The sequence below is a fragment of the Spinacia oleracea genome, chromosome 1 (genome assembly GCF_020520425.1).
Source record: "Spinacia oleracea cultivar Varoflay chromosome 1, BTI_SOV_V1, whole genome shotgun sequence".
Classification (NCBI taxonomy): Eukaryota; Viridiplantae; Streptophyta; class Magnoliopsida; order Caryophyllales; family Amaranthaceae; genus Spinacia; species Spinacia oleracea.
Genome location: NC_079487.1, coordinates 119,702,641 through 119,723,524, shown reverse-complemented (window position 1 = coordinate 119,723,524; position 20,884 = coordinate 119,702,641). Strand labels below are relative to the sequence as shown.

The 20,884-nt window shown below is 33.3% G+C and overlaps 3 protein-coding genes across 3 annotated transcripts; 2 read left to right on the top strand and 1 right to left on the bottom strand.

The window, feature by feature from the left end:
• Positions 1-404: 404 nt before the first annotated feature.
• Positions 405-3,364, top strand: LOC110795131 (mechanosensitive ion channel protein 10). The gene is made up of 5 exons (XM_022000113.2): positions 405-1,929; positions 2,024-2,144; positions 2,230-2,523; positions 2,608-2,810; positions 2,890-3,364. Exons 1-5 carry the CDS (start codon positions 656-658, stop codon positions 3,143-3,145), a joined length of 2,148 nt encoding a protein of 715 aa, XP_021855805.2. The 5' UTR covers positions 405-655; the 3' UTR covers positions 3,146-3,364.
• Positions 3,365-7,308: 3,944 nt separating this feature from the next.
• On the top strand, positions 7,309-10,778 carry LOC110795107 (mechanosensitive ion channel protein 10). The gene is made up of 5 exons (XM_022000090.2): positions 7,309-8,909; positions 9,013-9,133; positions 9,381-9,674; positions 9,756-9,958; positions 10,300-10,778. Exons 1-5 carry the CDS (start codon positions 7,585-7,587, stop codon positions 10,553-10,555), a joined length of 2,199 nt encoding a protein of 732 aa, XP_021855782.1. The 5' UTR covers positions 7,309-7,584; the 3' UTR covers positions 10,556-10,778.
• An 81-nt stretch (positions 10,779-10,859) lies between these two features.
• Positions 10,860-14,753, bottom strand: LOC110795108 (thermospermine synthase ACAULIS5). The gene is made up of 10 exons (XM_022000091.2): positions 14,484-14,753; positions 14,210-14,276; positions 13,776-13,870; positions 12,712-12,814; positions 12,397-12,485; positions 12,076-12,232; positions 11,875-11,950; positions 11,488-11,546; positions 11,263-11,399; positions 10,860-11,156 (listed from the first exon to the last, which is right to left on the bottom strand). The coding sequence occupies exons 1-10, from the start codon at positions 14,627-14,629 to the stop codon at positions 11,078-11,080; spliced, it is 1,008 nt and encodes a 335-aa protein (XP_021855783.2). The 5' UTR covers positions 14,630-14,753; the 3' UTR covers positions 10,860-11,077.
• Positions 14,754-20,884: the final 6,131 nt, after the last annotated feature.

Here is a 20,884-nt window from a genome sequence, read left to right as displayed (position 1 = left end):
AAAATTTCGAGTCGGATTTGGACTCGGACTCGGGTCTGAGTCGGATCAGAGTCTCTGAAGACTCCATATCCTATCCATATCCATTCGGATTCGGATGTTTTTAATCGGATTCGGATTCAGACTTTTTTTTTCTCGGATTCAGATCGGATTTTTCACTTCGGATCGGGTCGGACTCGGTTCGGATTCGAATGTGATTGCCATCCCTAGTTTGAGCGTAATTATATGCAAAAATTTTAAAAAAATGATATTTGAAAAATATAATTACACAGTAACATTTGATTTTTATATAGGGAGTGAAATTTTGGTCAAAGTTTATATTTGAATAATGCAATAAACGGTTACAAGTATTTAAGAACGGATGGAGTATTAAATCGGAATAAAACTGAAAGTGAAAATAGAATGGCCGGAAACGGGAAATGGAAAGAACTTTTGCGGAAAGGAGTGATCGATTGAGTACACTATTTCCTTATTTACTCTGCATCCAGGATTCCCCTGTTTTCCCTTCCTTTATATATAGTTCAAATTCACCTCCAATCATCAAATTTCCATATAAATAATGCAAAGTAATCTCCCTTAAAAACAAACCCTTAGCTTCTTTTTCATTTTTTAAGCTGAAAAACAATGCTAAACAACCAAGCTATTTGAAGCTTCATCAATGGCGGACAACACCAATAAAAACCCACAAGAAATTGCAATTCCTATATCATCCATAACAAATGAGAAATCTCCCAAAAAGGGATTTCAGACCAATGAATTTGAAGCAAAACCCACAAATTATTCCTCTCGATCTCTAGAATATTCTACTTTTAGCCCAAGCCCTAAAAAGCCAACCTTAAGAAGAAGAAACACTTTTAAGATAGAAACCAGATTTGGGGAACCTTCAGTTCCTCTTGACTCAAAAATCTTGGCAAATTTAGGTCCTATACCGCGATTTTTGAACCAATCTTCCTTCTCAGAAACTTCTGGAAAACAGAGGGTGGGGCCAGATGAGGAGGAGATATATAAAAGGGTAACTGCTCAGCTGAGTAGTAGAAGGAGATGGAGGATGACTGCATTATTGTTACTTGAGTTGCTTGTTTTTCTGTTGATTTTAGGTTGTTTGATTTGTAGCTTTAATGTTGAGGGTTTAAAGGGTGAAATGTTTTGTGGGTTAGAGGTATGGAAATGGTTCACGCTTTTAATGGTTATATTTTCGGGTATGTTAATAACTAGATGGGTTGTGTATTGCATTGTGTTCTTGATTGAGTGGAAGTTTCTTTTGAGGAAGAATGTGGTGTATTATACTCATGGCCTAAAGAACATTGTTGTGGTGTTCATATGGATATTTGTGATTCTTATCACTTGGGTTGGGTTGTTTAAGCATAATTCTGAAACATCCCCAAATATGACCATGAAAACGAGGAACATACTCGAATTCTTTACTTGGAGTATAGCTTCATTACTCATTGGGTCATTTTTTTGGTTGATTAAGACTACTTTGATAAAGATATTAGCATCTTCGTTTCATTTGAATCGGTTTTTTGAGAGGATTCAAGAGGCTGTGTTTCATCACTATGTGATCCAAACACTCTCGGGTCGACCCGTGAATGAGTTGGCCCGTACACTAACTAGGGAAAACAGTTATGATTCTCAGTCTCAGGTGAGCTTTAAGGAGCATATAGGGAGTCACAAGGAGAATAAGGTAATTGATTGGGAGAAGCTTCACCAAATGAAGAAGGATAAAGTACCTTCTTGGACTATGAAGTTGTTGGTTGATGTGGTTTCAAATTCAGGTTTATCAACAATGTCTAGTATTCTCAATCAAGATACAGTTGAAGGTGGGGTTGGATTAAATGATGATGAAATCACATGTGAAGAGGAGGCTATAAGAACTGCTGTTCGGATATTCTACAATGTGATCGATGAGGATATGAATGATATCAATGAACTGTAAGATGATTTATTTATGTGAATTTACAACGCAAATTTGATATGGGTTTCCTCTAATTAAGTAATTGACATGGTTTTATATGTGTGTTTTCAGCTATATTGATGGAAGTGATCTCCATAGGTTCATGATTTGGGACGAGGTGGAACTTGTTCTTCCATTATTTGAAGTGAATGAAAAAAACCAGATTGATTGGAAAGCCTTTTCCAAGTGGGTGGTAAGGATTCTATCTTGTTTTAATTTGTGACTGAAACTTGGCTGAATTTTATATTTTTCATTTCTTACTCTTTCTCTTTGTGCAGGTACGAGTTTACAAAGATCGACAAGCACTGAAACACGCTTTGAATGACAACAAGACTGCTGTAGATGACCTAAACAAGCTATTGAATGGAGTCCTGGTTATTGTAATGACAGTACTCTGGCTTGTTCTGACAGAAGTTCTTACAACAAAAATGCTTGTGTTCTTATCTTCACAGCTTTTGGTGGCTGTTTTTGTATTCGGAAACAGTTGTAAGACCCTTTTTGAAGCGATTATATTTGTTTTCGTTATGCATCCATTCGATGTTGGTGATCGTTGTGTTATTGACGAAACACTGGTAATACACTAATACTAGTACCTTCTGCTTTGATCAATCCTTCTGTTTTTTTTATCTTCCTAACTTAATTTGATACTGTAACAGATGGTGGTTGAAGAAATGAATATCTTAATGACAATATTCTTGAAATGGAACATGGAAAAGGTATGCTATCCAAATGCAGTTTTGGCTACTAAATCTATTGGGAATTACTACAGGAGTCCAGATCAGGGAGATTCATTCAAGTTTTCAATCGATTATAGAACTCCACTCCCAATGATTGAACAACTCAAACACCGAATTAAGCTGTAAGTTTTCGCTTAGTTTAACTCTGCCAATATGAAACAAACAAACAAATATATGCTTAGAAGTTTGATTGTGTTGCAGGTACGTGGAGCAAAATTCACATTATTGGCATCCAGAGCATAGTTTGGTTGTTAAAGAGATCGAGAATATACATAAGATTAAAATGGTTCTCTTTTTCACTCATACTATGAACTTCCAAGACATCACTGAGAAGAGCAGGCGGAGATCTGAATTTGTGTTGCAATTGAAGAACATATTTGATGATCTCGAAATCTCTTACCAACTACTACCTCAGGAGATTCATCTTACTAAAATGGCCTCAAATTATCTTGTTTGATAGCCCAAGACTTCATTTACACGCTTATGTTATAAATACACGTTTACACCCATATATTAATTTGATCGACTTATGTAGTTATGTCTCTCTCTAGAACCCTATAGAAATGAGTTAGAGTGTGTTTGAGTGTGAATAATCTGTGCATAATGACAATGATAAGTATTTATATCACTGGCATGAAATGAAACAGCTATTTTCTTCACCCGGTCTGGTCTGATTTTTCTAGTTTATGCTATGGTGATGGTCTGATCTGGTCTGATTCTTACTGGTTTGATCCGGTCTGAATATTTCTAGTGTTTTTTGTTTTTTTTTTCAGGTCTAGTCTGAATGATTTCTTATCTAATTTTATTTTAAGAAAAATAAGTAATAAACCATAAGAATAAGGTGGAGCTTAAGTCCTATACAGATGTGAATGAAAAACTCGGAATACTTAATCATCCAACCAGCCAACCTCCATACTCTAACATAGGTACCAACCAACTAGCCATTAGCCGTGTAGTTCGCCTTCTTTTCCGATAATGAAGTCTCTAGATGACTAGATTCTATGGTGCGTTGAGCCTTACATGAGCTAGGGTCTAGGGATGTAACAAGCCAAACCGAGACTGAGCCTAATTATGCATGATTTCTCTTGAAAATGGTTTCGAGAAGACTCGGCTGGACCCGAGCTTGAAAAAGGGCCAATTTTGTACTTAGCACAAGGTCACCTTGGCCCAATCCATATTTTATTCGACAAGGCCCATCTAATGAGCCATAGAGTGATAGAGTGCAAATCAGATGCGTTATTTGCCTTGACTTTTTTTTTTTAACAAGTTATTTGTGAACCAACTGAGATCATATGTACTTTCGACCTTTGGTCAAATGAAAAATAATTTATCTCTCATCCTTCTTCTTTTTCCACCTAATTTTACACTAACTTGACATAACTCTAATTTAAATCTTTTCTTTTTCTTCTACAATCTTGACTCAAGGTCATTAATTTCTCTTACCTACTTTTTGCTTTTACATATACCCCACTTCAAATTCACCTTCAAATACAATTATTAAATTTAACAAACAAATAAATATGAAATTAAATTAACATACATATAAATAAAAATATAACGTATAACCTTAAACATATATATAGCACAATGAAGTTCCCCTTGATTGAAAATTAATATGAAAACCATGCATGAAATGAAACTTGCATGGAAGATTGCCAACAACACATGAAAATAAAGTAGCAGAGTTAAAATAAAGTAGCAGATAATGCGTACAACAAACAACAACATAGTTAATCTATACAAAATACAAATTACATCCATGCAACTTGCAAAGAAATTTGGCCCCACATCCCAAAAAAATTCAAATAAAAAGGACAAAAGTAGACGAAAGAAATAACTGAGCCACTTCCTTCATGTGTGGGTGTACCTCCAATCCGCACCACCGTATGCATGGTCTCGACTTTGTTTGGATACTGTTCTTTTCACTCATGTTATTTTTTTCTGTACTTATTAACTCTGAACTTATATTTATCTGAATTTGTATAAACTGAGTACACATGGATATATGTTTATCTGAATTTATATGAGCTTATTACACCTGATCTTATCCTAATTATATGATCTTATTAGCCTGACCATGAAGAACAAAAACATATCGCTCTGAGGATGTTTCTTTTCACAAAATGAAACTTGAACTTGTCGACTTGGTTAGATCTGCTTGACCTTATAGAAGATGATTGCAACTTATTGGGCATGCATGATCAAACCTCATTGCAAGAGAGTAAACTTTAATTTGTATTTCAAGGACCTAGTTAATATTTATGTGATCTGATTGAAACTTACATGACCTGATAAAACCTGATTGCAACTTGACTAAATTTATCAAACCCACAACTTCTTGTTTTATGGTGAAAAGAACGCATCCAAAGTGACAATACTTATTTTCTCCCGCTAGTCTTTATTTTTCTACACTCGAGAATTCGATAATAATATTGTTTTCTTGTGTTCACGTTCCAAGTCAAACACTCTAGCATTAGCAGGGTTGTCCAATTGGGTCATCAAATCGTTTATAAACGTTGTACATCATGTCGATGTCGGAAAATGGCGGATCAATGTTTGTACTTGGGTCGATTCTCTATTTGGATAACTTTGAATTCAGATCAAGTCGAGTCATATTACTGTTTCTAGTTCGAGTCGATTTCAGTTCGGCTAATTTCGATTCGAGTCAATCTCAAATTCAGTTTGAACTAGTTCAGGTTTAAAACTGTTTTGTACCGTTTTAATTTGGTTCCGGCGAAGTTTGATTCGGGTGTATGTTGGATTCCGGTATATTTTGGTATGTTTACTGTGGATATGGGTCATGTTCGGATCGGATAAGTCTCGAATTTGGGTCAAATTTGGATCAGTAAGTCTCATAATCAAGTCAAGTTCGGATGGGACGTTTCTCGTATTAAGGTCAATTATGGATTGAGTTGATTTGAGTTTAGATCAGGTTAGGCAAATTGTATTCTTGTGTTATATGGATTGAATAGAATCCGTGCCAAATAAAGATGTTTTAGAATTCTATTACTTTGTATCGGGTTCAGGTTAAATAAGGTTTGTTTTGTCTCATGTGACTTTAGGTTGTTAAATCAATTTGAGTCGGGTCATTATTTTGGATTACGGGTACACTCGGGTCAGATTGACAACATGCAATTCAGTTAAATTCGAATCTAGGTTGACACGTTAAATCAGACATCGGGTTTTATTGGTGCGGGTCAATTACGTGTGTATTCTGGTAAAGTTGATTTCCGGATTGCTATATGACTGGATGTGGGTTCGATTCATTAAAAAATTATCGGATGCAAATCAGGTTGCGGCTCTCCTCAGATTACTTGCGGTTCGGGATCTGATCTCGGATTAATGGATTAAATGTGATTTTGGGTCAACATCAGATAGGATCGATTTCGAGATTCCTATTTCTCATATATATTCAATTCGGAATTCGGATGTCAGTCTCGAGTCGATTTTTCAGATTAGATCACTTTTTAACAACCCTAATATCATTATATTAGCAATGAGCCATTCTTCAAATAATGTAGTTAGCTAAACCCACGTAGACACGTACCCCAACTCTCAAGGTCAAAGTCATTTTTTTGTACTTGTTTGGATGTTATTAAGCACGAAGGATTTAAAAAAAACCAACATTAATCATATGAAAAAAAAATGAAAAAAAAAGTAATTGAAATGTATGACTTTCCTACTTTCTCTCATGTTTTGACTTTTGCTCTTCCCCTGTTTTTCCCTCCGATAATGCTTTCAACTAGTTTTGGTCTAAATTTTACAAAGAAGAACCCTTTTGTCCAACAATTTAACAAAGTTTAAAATGAAAAATACTACGCAATAATCACAATAACAGTGAGAATTTGGAAATTCAATTCACTAATATTGGTTCAACAATGGAAGGCTTAAAGCAACTTGGGATTAAGGCTTTCACATCGTTGTTGTTGAAAATGGAATTAAATTGTGCTCTATGATTGAATTATTGAATTAAGATAGGTTTTGAGTAATGAGTATTTAAACATGAACTTAAGGTATTTAGATATTATATATCATTATTTACATACACGACGTCAAGTCTCTCGAAGTCTCGAGTATTTTGCATATTGTATTATCTTGCCATTAACGACTAATCAAGTGTATTTGTATAATGTGTACAAGTTTCCCTAAAAATAACGTGCACCGGTATAAATATAATCAACCTCAACTTTTGATAGCAGTCAACATTATTTATTTGGCTAGGAGGTTGATTTCGTAATTGAGATTTAGACCTACACAAATATATTAGAAAAATATAACAAGGGTACAATTCTAGATTAGCATATTCGGGTTGTCTTCTGTTAAATTGTTCGATAATTATTAAATTTTTAAATAATATTCTAAATAGTTTTAAAAAATTTAGACAAGTGAAATTCGGGAAGTGATTTTGACGCATCTTCTGTGAGAACACGACAAACTATATTCTAAACGCATAACAGAGATGTGCTAAAATCAGTTTCCGATAAATTCAATTGAATAGAAACGTACCTTCATGGTGGTTTAAATATGTGGTTTCATTGCAGCCCGACTAAGTCAAACTCCAGCCATTCACACAATAATACGCATTCAAATGATTGAGACTTTTTTATTTAATTGTTGATACAAACCTGAAAGTCTGAAACCAGTAAGCACGATAACAAAAACATCTAATTAATTAAAGCTAAATTTGCATTAAACTAAACTGGCTCTGCATCTGGTTTCCCCTGTTTTTCCTTCCTCCAAATAGTCCAAAGTCACCTGCAATCATCACATTTCACTTTAAACATTGCAAATTCACCTCTCTCCCAAACAAACCCTTTGCATCTCTCTCATTTCTGAGCTGAAAAACAATGCTAATAATGTAAAAAAAACAAAAACAAGCTTTTTGAAGCTTCATCAATGGCGGCCAACAACATTAAAAACCCAGAAGAAATTGCAATTCCCATCTCCCCTCTAACAAATGAGCAATTTCCTGAAAAGGGTTTGCAGCACAATGAATTTGAAGCAAAATCTGCAAATTATTCCTCCCAATCTCCAGAACTTTCCACTTTCCCAAGCCCTTTTAGCCCAAGCCCCAGAAAAACCCCCTTAAGAAGAAGAAATACTTTTAAGAAAGAACCCAGCAGATTTGGGGGACCCTCAGTTCCAATTGACTCACAAACCTTGCAAAATTTGGGGGCCACACCTCGATTTTCCAACCAATCTCCCTTCTCAGTAGGAGGTTCTGGAAGGTCAAAAGTAAAGGAGAAAGAGAAGGAGATGGGCCCAGATGAGAAGGATATCTATAAGAGGGTTACTGCTCAGCTAAGTGCTAAAAGAAGTTGGAGGATGACTGTAAAATTGGTACTTGAGTTGCTTGTTTTCTTGTTGATTTTGGCTTGTTTGCTTTCTAGTTTAATGGTTGACAAATTTAAGGGTAAATACTTTTCTGGGTTAGCGGTTTGGAAATGGTTTACGCTTTTAATGGTTATATTTTCTGGAATATTGATAACTAGATGGTTTGTGAATTGCATTGTATTCTTGATTGAGTGGAAGTATCTTTTGAAGAAGAATGTGGTGTATTTTACTCATGGTTTGCAGACCAATGTTGTCATGTTCATTTGGATTGGTGTGATTCTTGTCACTTGGGTTGTGTTGTTTAAGCATAATTCCGATGGCGCCCCAAAAAGGTCCGAAAGAACGAAGAACATACTTGATTTCATTACTTGGAGCATAGTTTCTTTGTTCATTGGGTCATTTTTGTGGTTGGTTAAGTCTACCTTGATAAAGGTATTAGCATCATCGTTTCATTTGAATAGGTTTTTTGAAAGGATTCAGGAGGCTGTGTTTAGTCATTATGTGCTCCAAACACTCTCGGGTCGACCCGTGGTTGAGTTAGCCCGTAAACTAAGTAGGGAAGACAGTCATGATTCTATGGTTAGCTTTACGGATCACACGGGGACTCAAACGAAGAGTAAGGTGGTTGATTGGGACAAACTTCACAAAATGAAGAAGGAAAAAGTGCCTTCTTGGACTATGCAGTTGTTGGTTGATGTGGTTTCAAATTCAGGTTTATCAACAATGTCTAGTATCCTCAATCAAGATGTAGTTGAAGGAGGGGTTGAATTAGATGACGATGAAATCACATGTGAGGAAGAGGCTATAACAACTGCTGTTCGGATATTCTACAATGTTCTCGGTAGAGATCAGAATGAACCTGGTGATTTGAATGAAATCCATAAACTGTAAGATGATCTGTGTTGTTTCAATTGTGGTGTGAATTTATTCAAGAAACACGATTTTTATATGATTTCCTCTAATAAACATGTTTTGAATTTTTCTTCTCAGCTTCATTGATGGAAATGACCTACACAGGTTCATGATTCGAGAAGAGGTGGAACTTGTTCTTCCATTATTTGAAGTGAATGAAAAAAAACAGATTGATTGGAAATCTTTTTCTAAGTGGGTGGTAAGAATTCTATCTTAATTGCTTCTTAATCATGTATTCTATTGACTTAAATGAAGTTCATCTGTTCTTTTTGTTTGTTTAAAATGGCTATTACCATTATTACAACTGATGTACTTGACATTCTTATTGACTGTGTGCTGCTTATTTTGTGTTATGATTCAATTTGTTGCTATTTAAGGCTTGAAAATGTAGCTTGTGGCTGAAACTTGATTTAATTTTCCACTTCTTGATCTTTCTACAATTGCAGGTAAATGTCTTCAAAGATCGACAAGCACTGAAACACGCTTTGAATGACAACAAGACTGCTGTAGATGACCTAAACAAGCTATTGAACGGACTCCTGATTATTATAACGTTAATACTGTGGCTTGTCTCCACAGAGGTTCTTAAAACAAAAATGCTTGTGTTCTTTACTTCACAGCTTCTGGTGGCAGTTTTTGTATTCGGGAACAGCTGCAAGACTCTCTTTGAAGCAATTATATTTGTTTTTGTGATGCATCCATTCGATGTTGGTGATCGTTGTGTTATTGAGGGAACATTGGTAATGCCTGCTGTTGTAATGCTTTTTATGAAACTGTCAATTAGGTATTTCTGTACTCATTTCCTTTTGATATTGCAACAGATGGTGGTTGAAGAGATGAATATATTAACAACAGTATTCTTGAAGTTGGACAAGGAAAAGGTATATTACCCAAATGCAGTCTTGGCTACTAAATCTATCGGTAACTATTACAGGAGTCCAGATCAGACGGATACTATGGATTTTTCAATAGACTACAGAACACCACTGCCAAAGATTGCAGAGCTGAAAGAACGAATAAAACTGTAAGTGTTTTAACTGTTAACCGATCATTGTAAAACCATAGGTAAAAGCCAGACAGCTTTTATTTTTTGTGTTCATATTGAGGTTAAACAGCATGAGCAGTTTCAAGTTTCTGCCTAGTTTTTTAAACATTTTCTGAGTATGTTCCCGTTTCTTACTGAAATTTCTTTGGAAACAATCTCTAACAGTTTATCATGCATGATTTCAGTAAATACGCTTTGTTATGAAACGTGACAACATTTTTCCAGCATTAGATAATAGTATATGTGATTATTATTTCCTGACATACAGAGTTAGACAGTGTCAATATGAAACAACTCTACTAACTTTGCTTCTGTTGCAGGTATGTGGATCAAACGCCCCATTTATGGCACCAAGAGCACGTATTGGCAATTAAGGAAATCGAGAATATAAATAAGATAAAAATGACTCTGATTTTCACTCATACAATGAATTTCCAGGACATTCCTGAGAAAATAAGACGGAAATCTGAATTTGTGTTGCAAATGAAGAGCATATTTGATGACCTCAATATCTCTTACCAACTACTGCCTCAGGAGGTTCATCTTACTAAAATGGCCCAGAATCAACTTGTTTGATAGCCCAAGAGGTCATTTGGCTAAGTAAGTCACCTCTCCATTCTGGTTACTCAGATTTTTTTTTGTGCAAAAACTTCATTTTTTTTTTCTTTTTTGTCCATTTTTTCTTCATTTTGTATACGAAGTATTTTTTTGGATGTGCCTGTGCAGTGGTGTGTTAAACTCAAAACTGATCTACAAAATCAGATGTAAATTTTTGTTGTAATATATTTTTCTGCTTTAAGTTCCTTTCACCAGTTGAAAAATTGATTCAGTTTGCAGTTCTGCAGAGGCTGGACTTAATCTTTTAGCTACTGACAATAAATTTTGGAGGAATACCTCATTTTCATAAAATAAAATAAAGTTAAAGACAGTTCTTTCTTTTCTTCCATGTGCGCTACTATTATAATTTCTACAACAACAACAACCCCTTACAAGAACCCTACTTATAGAGAAGAATAGCCCACTGAAGTTACTATTCTATTGATCAACATTTGACATTAATTGCCCTTAATCCAGTTGGTGCGCGCCCTTCTGCAATCCTTAGAGACGATTAATTAGCCCATGACCATGCAGAAATCTTGCACTTTCTTCAGTATAGATATGAGTTTCTTGCAACAGCCTGACAGAGTTATAGGAGGTAAAACACAATTAATCCTAACAAAAGGAAATCGGAAATTATATACTCGAAATTTGTAAACAAAATACAAGAATGTTAGTCAGCTTACGATTGAGAGAGAGTTTTGTTTAGGGAAGTGGATGAAAGTATGGAAGTCCCATTCAGGTATAGCAACTCCCCATCAATCCGATCTTGGATCTTCTTATCGAGATCTTTAGCATCAATGAGAATTGGATGATCCGAGGCCTAATTACAAATTAATATGCACTTATAAATTAATCTAACTAAATTATCATTTACATTAACAAAACTTAAAGAGATTTCATGTCCATACCATAACCCATCCCCAAGTATCTGCATACGATGGCACATGAGCAGTAAATGCAACTACATCTGCAGAAAGCAAAACAAACAAACTTCAAAACTAGTAGATAATTTCAATTACAAACCATTGCGGAGGACTTAGGAAATGCGACAATTTTATCCGGGCCCTTAAAGTGTACTATGTGAAATGTGACAATTTTATCCGGGCCCTTAAAGTGTACTATGTGAAATGTGACAATTTTATCCGGACACTTAAAGTGTACTATGTCTATGTCTTATATCCGTGCATCTTGGCCGTTGGGCCATGCCACCAATGTCAAGTAATAGTCCGACCCATTTGTAGAAACCGGTCTCCCTTGTAACATTATTTGGGAGACTAAACTCACTAAAGGCTTACATTTGAAGACTTGTCTGATGGTGTTGTAAATGGAAGAGAACACCTCCTTGTGGGTGTAAATTCCTGCAGGCCCAGCCTATAAAAAGAATCATTAATTAGTGTGAAATTTTGGAATTACAAAGTATTTAAATAAAAAAATACAGTAAATTTTGGAATTACAAAGTATTTTTACTGTAAATCAAAAAATGACAGTAATCAAACCTGAGTGACAAAGATGCCATTATCAGTAAGCCTAGGTTTGAGAATAGTCTCATAGAAAGATTTGGTGTAAAGTTGGTAACAAGGTCCTCCTTCAACTGGGTCTGCCAAATCTCCAACTATTATATCAAATTTCTCCTTCCTTCCTTCCAATTCAGCCCTGTACAATCAAACAATATTCTACTTTCAGTTTCGAGTAGGGTTCAATACGCGCCCATTTCGTTACATGTAAGAAATTACACTTGTTTCAAATTTTTAAAAGTTGTACTATTTTATTATTGAAATTTGAAAGTTCCCAAATCCCAATACATCAAATGTACTTACTTTGCATCATTGATCACAAGCTCAAACTTGTTATTGTTGAAGGCTTCTTGGTTGATTGTCAAGTGTTTACGGCAGAAATCAACCACCTCCTGTCATGAGTAACGAAATTAATTAAGCACATTATACATTACCATAATATAGTATGTAGTACAAGTATGTTATGTGTTACTACATACGTAGTATTACTTATTCACCTTCCTTAAATAAATACATACAGTATAATCCGTTTTACTTTTCTAATACGGAGTAATTTAATAAAAGTTTTGGAATCCGACACTGATCATGATGACGGGTATGTATGTCTTATACTCTTACCTGATCAATATCACACATGACCACTTTGTCAATGGACTTGTGCTTAAGAGCTTCTCTAGCAGCAGAACCTTCACCACCTCCCATTATGAACATAGATTTTGGGCTGTCATCATTAGTTAACAAATGTCAATACTCAATACTCAATACTCAATACTCAATACTCATTAGTTAAACTTAATCATATATACGGAGTAGTCACTTATTCTGTATAATTTCGAGCCAATTAGAGCACGACATGTGTGAAATCGCTACATATGTACTACAATAAGTACTAGTGTACTATGGAGTACCACGATATATTTCATTCTATATAATCATATACTATATGTCTATAACTCTATATGCATATCAGGGAAATAATAATTGCGCGCATGCATGTTATAGATTATGAGCTTAACCAGAAATGCGAATGAGACAGGCGACAAAATGCCACATTATTAACTGTTTCTAAAGTTTTCATATAATCATCAACTATAGTGGATACTGGATAGTGGTATGCGACCTACTATTAAGTTTTTTGGATTTTTATGAGAATATATGCCTTAATGAAAGAATTATTTTTTCCGCCGTCCTCCTAATTAAGTTGCAACTTATATACTCTACTTTCGTCCAAATTGAAATTACTTCTCACATATTGTATAATATATATGTTCGCTAATATGGAAAAAGTTATCACTTTTCTTGGTATAGTAATCATTTAACATTTGATTTTTCTATTGTGCTCTTACTTCATTTTAGTATTGGAGGGCGGTAGAAACTATTGCATGTAAATAATCAAATACAATTTTGATGCATATAAATATTCAATACATTGATGATTGATTGTGCATGCAACAAATTTGATCGAGTTTTAGATTTTGTTAACAATTAATTGATTGAAATGATTCATCTAAGGCTCTGTTCTATTCACCTTATTTTCTTTTATTATGGGAAAAATGAGTTCAGATAAGTTCACATAAGATAAGTTCAGATAAGATAAGTTCAGAAAAAATTAGTGAAAATCAGATGAATAGAAAGCACCCTAATTAATAAAGTTATAATTGAGTTATAGGAGTTGTACTTACTTTAGATGACAAAGGAGGGCAGGGTGAATCAAGCACTCATGGTAGATAAATTCATCAGCCTCCGCACTTTGCATCTTACCATCAAGCACCAACACCTATACATATATATACATACAAAAAATCATCATCCAAAATAGCAAACTAGTGCCGTAAAAGATATACCAACTTTTTTCGACGAAAAAAGAAAAAGGAATCTATATAAAAGAAGAAGAATTTATGCATGGTCCACGACCAATGTAATTCTCAAATATAGTCCCGCCACGCTAATATATACCATTTTTACTTTTTTAGAGATTACGGAAACTATAAGTCTATCTCATCGTGATGACGATAGGAGCATTGATCGAGAACTATACAAGAATTTTTCAAATTAAATAAAAAATCAAATACAAAAGATAATTTTTTTTTTATTTATTTATTTTTGATGTACAAACCTTCCCAAATTTCTTAGTGTCGAGTAGCACAATGTCCTGGTATTCGCTAGTGGCTTTTTGCAGCACGCTGGATGACAAGATTAACAAATCATTTAATTTAATGGAATGAAGTTGACATACGAATTTCAAGAATATATGACAAATTCACAACCATTCATTGAATTTCAATGGAAATGCGACCTGAAACTTCTCCGATCCAACACTCAAATTCCGGAATTTTGATTAATTAAATAGTCAATTGAAAATAAAAGATGATAGTAAAATAAAATCAAACCTCTTCAAAGCGAAGGACCATTTGAGATCCTCATCAATTTCTTCCTCATACCAAAACTCATTGTTATCTTGATTGAAACGGTTTTGTTTATCAAAAATGGCTGACAAAGCATTTGAAGTTATGATCTCAATAGCTTCAGTACCCATTTTTTGGTATAAGTAACTTAGAGAGAGAATTGAAAATGTATATGATGATCACTAGAGAGAGAAAGAGAAAGAGAAGTTAGAAATGGATATATTTTTATTGGATTAAGTAGTGTGAAAATGAGAAGAAACGATGTGGGTATTTATAGATGAAATAAAAGTAACCCAACTTTTTAAATAAAAAATTGTTTTTTATAGTATGAAATTAGATGCGATGCTTTCAAATACTTGGATGTGGTCACATGACTCACGCCTTAAAAATTCATGTGTTATTATTTCCAAAACGAAAATGATAAACCTTTAAGTCGTGTTACAATGATGACATGGCATGTTTATGTGTCATGATTTAAATTAGAATCTAAAATATTTAACTTATATATCCTATTATACATGTTTAAAATAAAGGTAGAAAAATCTTAAGATTCTAATTTGTTTCTTTCTTTATATCGATTACCTTATTTACATACTTTCATAGTAAATTTTTTGCATTGATAGTAAAAATATTACGATGACTAATATCCTACGTGGCGCCTATATGTACCAATTAAACTCCAACACGTAAGATTGCGACAACTAAATGTTGTCGCAACTTGCGACCTTTATCATCACCCAAAATCTGCCTTTCGTTTGATGCGATGCTTTCAAATACTTTATCCTTTCTAATTTAGAGTTTCTATTTTTACTCGACATGTAAAATGATTTATATCTGAAAGTAAATTTTATGAGTTTTGTTGATTAAAGATACTCCGTGATACTAAGCAATACTTAGATCTACTTGGTGTGGTGTATTGAAAGAAAGTGGAATTTTGTTGATTTCAAGTGTATTAAAAAGAAATTAATAGGTTTTTACATGTTTTTAATTGTGTTTTCCATTGTTCCATTCATACAAAAGTATGACTAAAATTACATTAGTTCGTTAAAATATGAGTGAAAATATAGTAGATTAATGGAGTAAGATCGACTAGATAGCTCGGTTTGCCCCCTCTTTAGTACTCCGTATCTAACCTCAACCTTTCACCTTAATTACATTTGAGTATTAGCTAGTTTAATTATTTACTTATTTTGTGCAAATGAGTTATAAATGAATTACAAATAAGGGAAGGGGAATTAGAACATATACTTAGCATACACAGGTTGTTAATCTTAACCAATAAGTTAATATCTCATTGATAGATGTTGTGTCTAAAATCTATAGTCAAAATCCATACCTAAAGTCTTATATGTGACCAGCCACACCATCAACTTGATGGTGTGACATGTTCACACTTATAAATAAGCTCAGTGCATTGGTTAACGTAACCTAAAAGTAACACCAGCATATAAAATAAGTAAATTCGATCTGTACAAGGAACCTTTAACATGAAATTGAAGAAACTGCAATAAAAAAGTAAATTAACCGCGAATACAATTTAAAATTCTCTCCACGTACAAGGGAAAAAAAACAATTTAAAATAGTAAAATACCCTCATAAATCATAATCGGGATAGTGCCAAGGTAAAAGCGCTACGGTTGAAAATTCTTGATAAAATAATTTTGCTTGGCTTTTTCCTTAAAAAACCATTTAATTAGTGTTTTTTTGTATCGACGTAAACAATTTTACTAATGGTGTTTAGATTTTCTGACACATGATCTATAAGCTAGCTATGGTATTGATTACAATGCAAATCGTATACAATACACTCCATATCTTGATAGATTTTACCCTGAGTATTTAACTAAACATATCAATTATTATTATTATTTGGGCTCTATCTAAACATATCAATCAATACTCCGTCCCTCCGTGTTAAGTTAATTAAAAAAGTTGAATATATAGAGTTTTAGCTAAATTTATCAATTCTGTCTGAATTTATTTGTCTTAATATAACTAAAAATAAGACGAACATTAGATTTATGTATAAAATCTTGAAGGATTCATCTACTCCGTACATTTTAAGTACATTTTAAGAATATATATGATAATACTTTTTTTATAATTTGGTTTATCGACTTTGACAATCACGTGTTCAATTGTTCATGTATCTATCTATTACTATATACTAAAAGAGACACCGGGCCGGAATGACACGTGTCAATTCTTGGTGCGATTTTTTCCGCCAAAAATCACTTTTCCAAAAAAAATGTATATGTTTTATTTTATTTTTATTCTCTACATTTTTTATAAACTATTTATGTATGGAAATAAAATTTAGTTTATAAATTATAGCAATAATAGATACGACGTAATAATAATTATTCTAAATCGGTAATATTTTAGTCAAATCTCTATATTAATAATGGAAAATATATCACTCAATATTTTGGTCAAATTATCATATTAGCATTTTAAATATGCATATTAGATGAATAAATTTAAATGAGTATTTTAAAAATGTTATAACTATGTCGTAGTTTGGGAGATATTCAGTTAAATATTTTGTGAAAAAAATGATCAAAATCCGTTCGTGCACGGGATCTAATCTAGTATCTAATAAATGTTAGTTTCCAATAACGACATGTCAAAATGAATATTACGTTGAATTGTTGAAGTAATATGTTACGCATATATTTCAAAAATATATATGTTACCACTTACTAAAGATAGGTAGCTATTTCAAAAATATGCTACGCATATATTTCGTATATTTTTTTTAAAAGGAGACAGTTAAGTATTCAATAACGGAACTATGCGCCTGTGTTTTTCTCTGAAGGATAACTATATGCCGTTCATTTCTGGTTAGCTAGAGTAAAAAGTACAAATTTTTGTTTTTGTTTGTTTTTTTTTTTTTTTTTTTTTTGACAAGAGCTAAACGAACTACACTAAATGACTGAAGTAAAATTAGTTCCTGATTTCCTGCATTTTTGGGCAATTTCATGAGCTTGATGAATGTCCTTCCTATCCACTTTGATGATTGTACAGATACTGAAACTTAAGGCAAGTTGCTTGATCTCTCTAATCATCCAAATTTATGGCACTATATATAATAATGACTCGTTAATTACAAATTAAATATAAAAATGATTTATCCATGAGTTTTTGACTTAGTGGTTAACACTGGGGAGTGGGACCTATATATGATAAGTTTTAGGTTCGAATCTCTCATCCACAATTTATAATTTATATTGCCCTTTGTATCTCATTGGCACCAAAAAAGACACATAAAAGCATTTTACAATTTAAACTCTTATTTTTTCTTCTCAAATCCAATTACATGGCGTAAATTGTATATTAATATTGTATCTATCATTTCTAAACGCATTGTAAGTTATCGACGTATTAAAATTAATAGTCTATATCGTTGTCATAATATTTCATCTAAATGGTCATATTACTTTATTTACTCCGTATTAGCCTATTAGGTTATACATGCAATGTTTAATGTTTGGAGGGAATTAAAATAGATCGTTAAACCATTAATTAATTAGTCTAGTACTTCGTAGATTACTTGTTACATACTTCGTATATACGAAGCAGCTATTAATTTGTTTGCGTGATGCTATTATTTGTGCTAGTGATGTAGGCGTGACATAAACACATGATGTCAAAGTTTGGCAAGTTTAAATCGAGTGGAAAACATTTTGGTGATGATGGGAGGTGTTGAGACGTGAAAAATAATGAAGTGTATGCTAGATTATGTGAAACAATATAACTTGAGAGAGGAGTAGCATGATTAAAGATAGTTGAAAGAGGAAATCTAGAATCTCAAAACTATCATATACTACAATTCTAAATTTGGAGAAGGTTAGGCAGGGCCGTCTCTGGGAATTCGGAGGCGCTGTTTTTTTGTTTTTTTTATTTTCTGTTAATGTGGAGGCTCTTTACTTCATAAAATAATTAGTAACACCAAAAAAAAATGTACATATTGAGAGTCGATCTCACAACCTATGAAATATTAAGAGAAGGTTGTATCATTGATCCACAAATCAATTAAGAATCTTTTATTTGCACGATTTACTATATAACCAATAATTGGGCTATTTACCACTAATCTTTTTGGAACCCCAATAATTTGGGGCCCTGTGCTGGAGGTCCTATTAGACCTCCTATAGACGGCCCTGCGATTAGGCACTACAAAATAATTGTTTTATAGAGACGAGAAATTTCGTCTCTATATGGTCCAAATCCGTCTCAAAATGATGTTTAGAGACGGATTTGAGACGAAAGTAGGGCGTCTCTATAGAGGGCGTCTCAAAAAAATTCGAGACGGAATTCTCGCAAATCCGTTACAAATTTGAGACGGAAATTTTGAAACTGTATATACGATTCCATCTCAATTTTAATTTAGAGACGAAATTTTAGTAATCTGTCTCAAATTTGAGACGTTTATTGTATCCGTCTCAAAACCCATCTCAAATTGATGCATAATTTTGTAGTGAGGACAAAATGATACCACAACTGCATATTATTTAGATTTTGTTCGCTTCACCTGATTTCAGCAAACTAGTAAAAATCGATTCAAATGTAATTTCAATGAATACTCTGTAAAAGTCAGTTTAAACGACTAAAATCGAGTAAAGAGAACAAAGCTGATTTGGAGAAAAAAACATTTGATGGGGATAGTAGGTAGTGTTATGATTTAGTAATAGTCTAATAGATAATAGTGGTGATGCATTGCATGCGAGGCAAGTAGGCAGGGCATGATCTTAATGTGGGTTGAGAAACTATGATTTGTTTTTGATATCTTTTATTTTTATTTTTATTTTTTATTTTTATTTTTATTTTTATTTCTATTTTTTATTTTGTTTTATTTATGTCAGTAGTTTGGTGTTAATAAGTAGGACGTACAAGAAACAGAAGATTTGAGTTGGCGAAGAAAGAGTGATATAAGTAGTGAAGGAAAAATAAAAAGTAATAATATCACAAGAAGCATGCGCATGGGAATTGCTAATGTTGCTAGAGTGTGGAGGCCCAAGTGTTTTTTGGCATTTGCGTGATCTCACACCCTTACTTTCGCCACAAAACCCTCATCTTAATTACTCCCAACAACGTAACAATATTATTTTTAATACCAAAACAGTTACAACTTACCGATCAAGTTCTTGTTTAGTGGCACGTTTATGATAAGTCATACGTTTAAAGTTTAAACCCCCTCTTTTCGTATGAAATGTCTTTGTAGATATTGGTGAAAAAGTCGGTAAATTTTACAAATTCGATCAATCATATCATTTGATTTGATCGCTCCATTTAATTTCAATTTGTAAGGAACCTAATTGGATGGTGGATTGTGTTGCCTTCTTGGGATACTCTATGTCTATTAGGATATCTAGATGTATAATTTACACGGAATATGAACTTATATGGACTTATGTGAACTAGAATCATCTGAACATATGTGAACTAAACTTATCTAAAATTGTTGAACCTGATTAAACCTGATTGCAACAGACTAAACTTCAAATGGTAAACTATTTGAATTTCGATCCATTTTTACATAATAAATATTCTTACTTTATATTTTTAAACAGTTTGGTCAAGTCTTGACTCTTGAGAGAAGACAGACATGTCTAGATTTCTCATACTCCCTCTGTATTTATTTAAGGGATACACTTGTCTTTTCCGGCCGTATTTATTTAAGAGATACACTTGTCATTTTTAGTAACTTATCAACCCCACCATCTTTATATCTACACCCACCCCCACCCCCACTTCCTAAAATGACATGATCCCCACTTGTTTTTCTTCCACTTGTATTATTACTTTATTTCATTCAATTCTTTTTCTTAATATCCGCGCCCGGCCAAGTGTGGAATATATTTTTACCTCTAAAAAAGCTTACAAATTACAAACGGGTAAACTTTATGTGGAGTTAGTTGGTTTTTGTATTTAGTTTTTACATTTGGAAGTTTCTTTTTTTTTTCTTTTTTAGACGAATACTTGGATGGTCATAGGAATTGAGAGTTGTTCACGCGTGTTGCAAAATGGAGACGTGGAGGTCCACGTAGGAGGCTAGCTAGACCAAAGATATTGTTCCTTCTTTCTCTTGCTTAAAAACAGCTTACTATTTTAGGTCAATAAGTTTAAATAAGTTATAATTATATTTAATCGTATCAATAAGCTTTGTTTCGGGTGTAAACAATCTCTAAGGAGGTAATATGTCTTATTAGAGGAAACGTACGAGTATTGGATTATGCTCGATAATTAGCTTTATTAATTTTAAACACGTGTATTAAGATAAGTGGATAATGTGATTATTATGTGTAATAAATGTGGAATGACTCTTACAATTCAGAATAACAAGTATTTATAGTAGCATTTAATGTAGTCTTTGGGTCGCTTGC

Bases quoted from the DNA above. Each gene is read 5' to 3' on its own strand.
- LOC110795131 (XM_022000113.2), top strand. From the start codon at position 656: ATGGCGGACAACACCAATAAAAACCCACAAGAAATTGCAATTCCTATA. The intron at 1,930-2,023 runs GTAAGATGATTT...GTGTGTTTTCAG, and splicing joins ATGAATGATATCAATGAACT to CTATATTGATGGAAGTGATC. The intron at 2,145-2,229 runs GTAAGGATTCTA...CTCTTTGTGCAG, and splicing joins AAGCCTTTTCCAAGTGGGTG to GTACGAGTTTACAAAGATCG.
- LOC110795107 (XM_022000090.2), top strand. From the start codon at position 7,585: ATGGCGGCCAACAACATTAAAAACCCAGAAGAAATTGCAATTCCCATC. The intron at 8,910-9,012 runs GTAAGATGATCT...TTTTCTTCTCAG, and splicing joins TTGAATGAAATCCATAAACT to CTTCATTGATGGAAATGACC. The intron at 9,134-9,380 runs GTAAGAATTCTA...CTACAATTGCAG, and splicing joins AATCTTTTTCTAAGTGGGTG to GTAAATGTCTTCAAAGATCG.
- LOC110795108 (XM_022000091.2), bottom strand. From the start codon at position 14,629: ATGGGTACTGAAGCTATTGAGATCATAACTTCAAATGCTTTGTCAGCC. The intron at 14,277-14,483 runs GTTTGATTTTAT...CTTGTCATCCAG, and splicing joins TGGTCCTTCGCTTTGAAGAG to CGTGCTGCAAAAAGCCACTA. The intron at 11,951-12,075 runs GTTTGATTACTG...TTCTTTTTATAG, and splicing joins ATGGCATCTTTGTCACTCAG to GCTGGGCCTGCAGGAATTTA.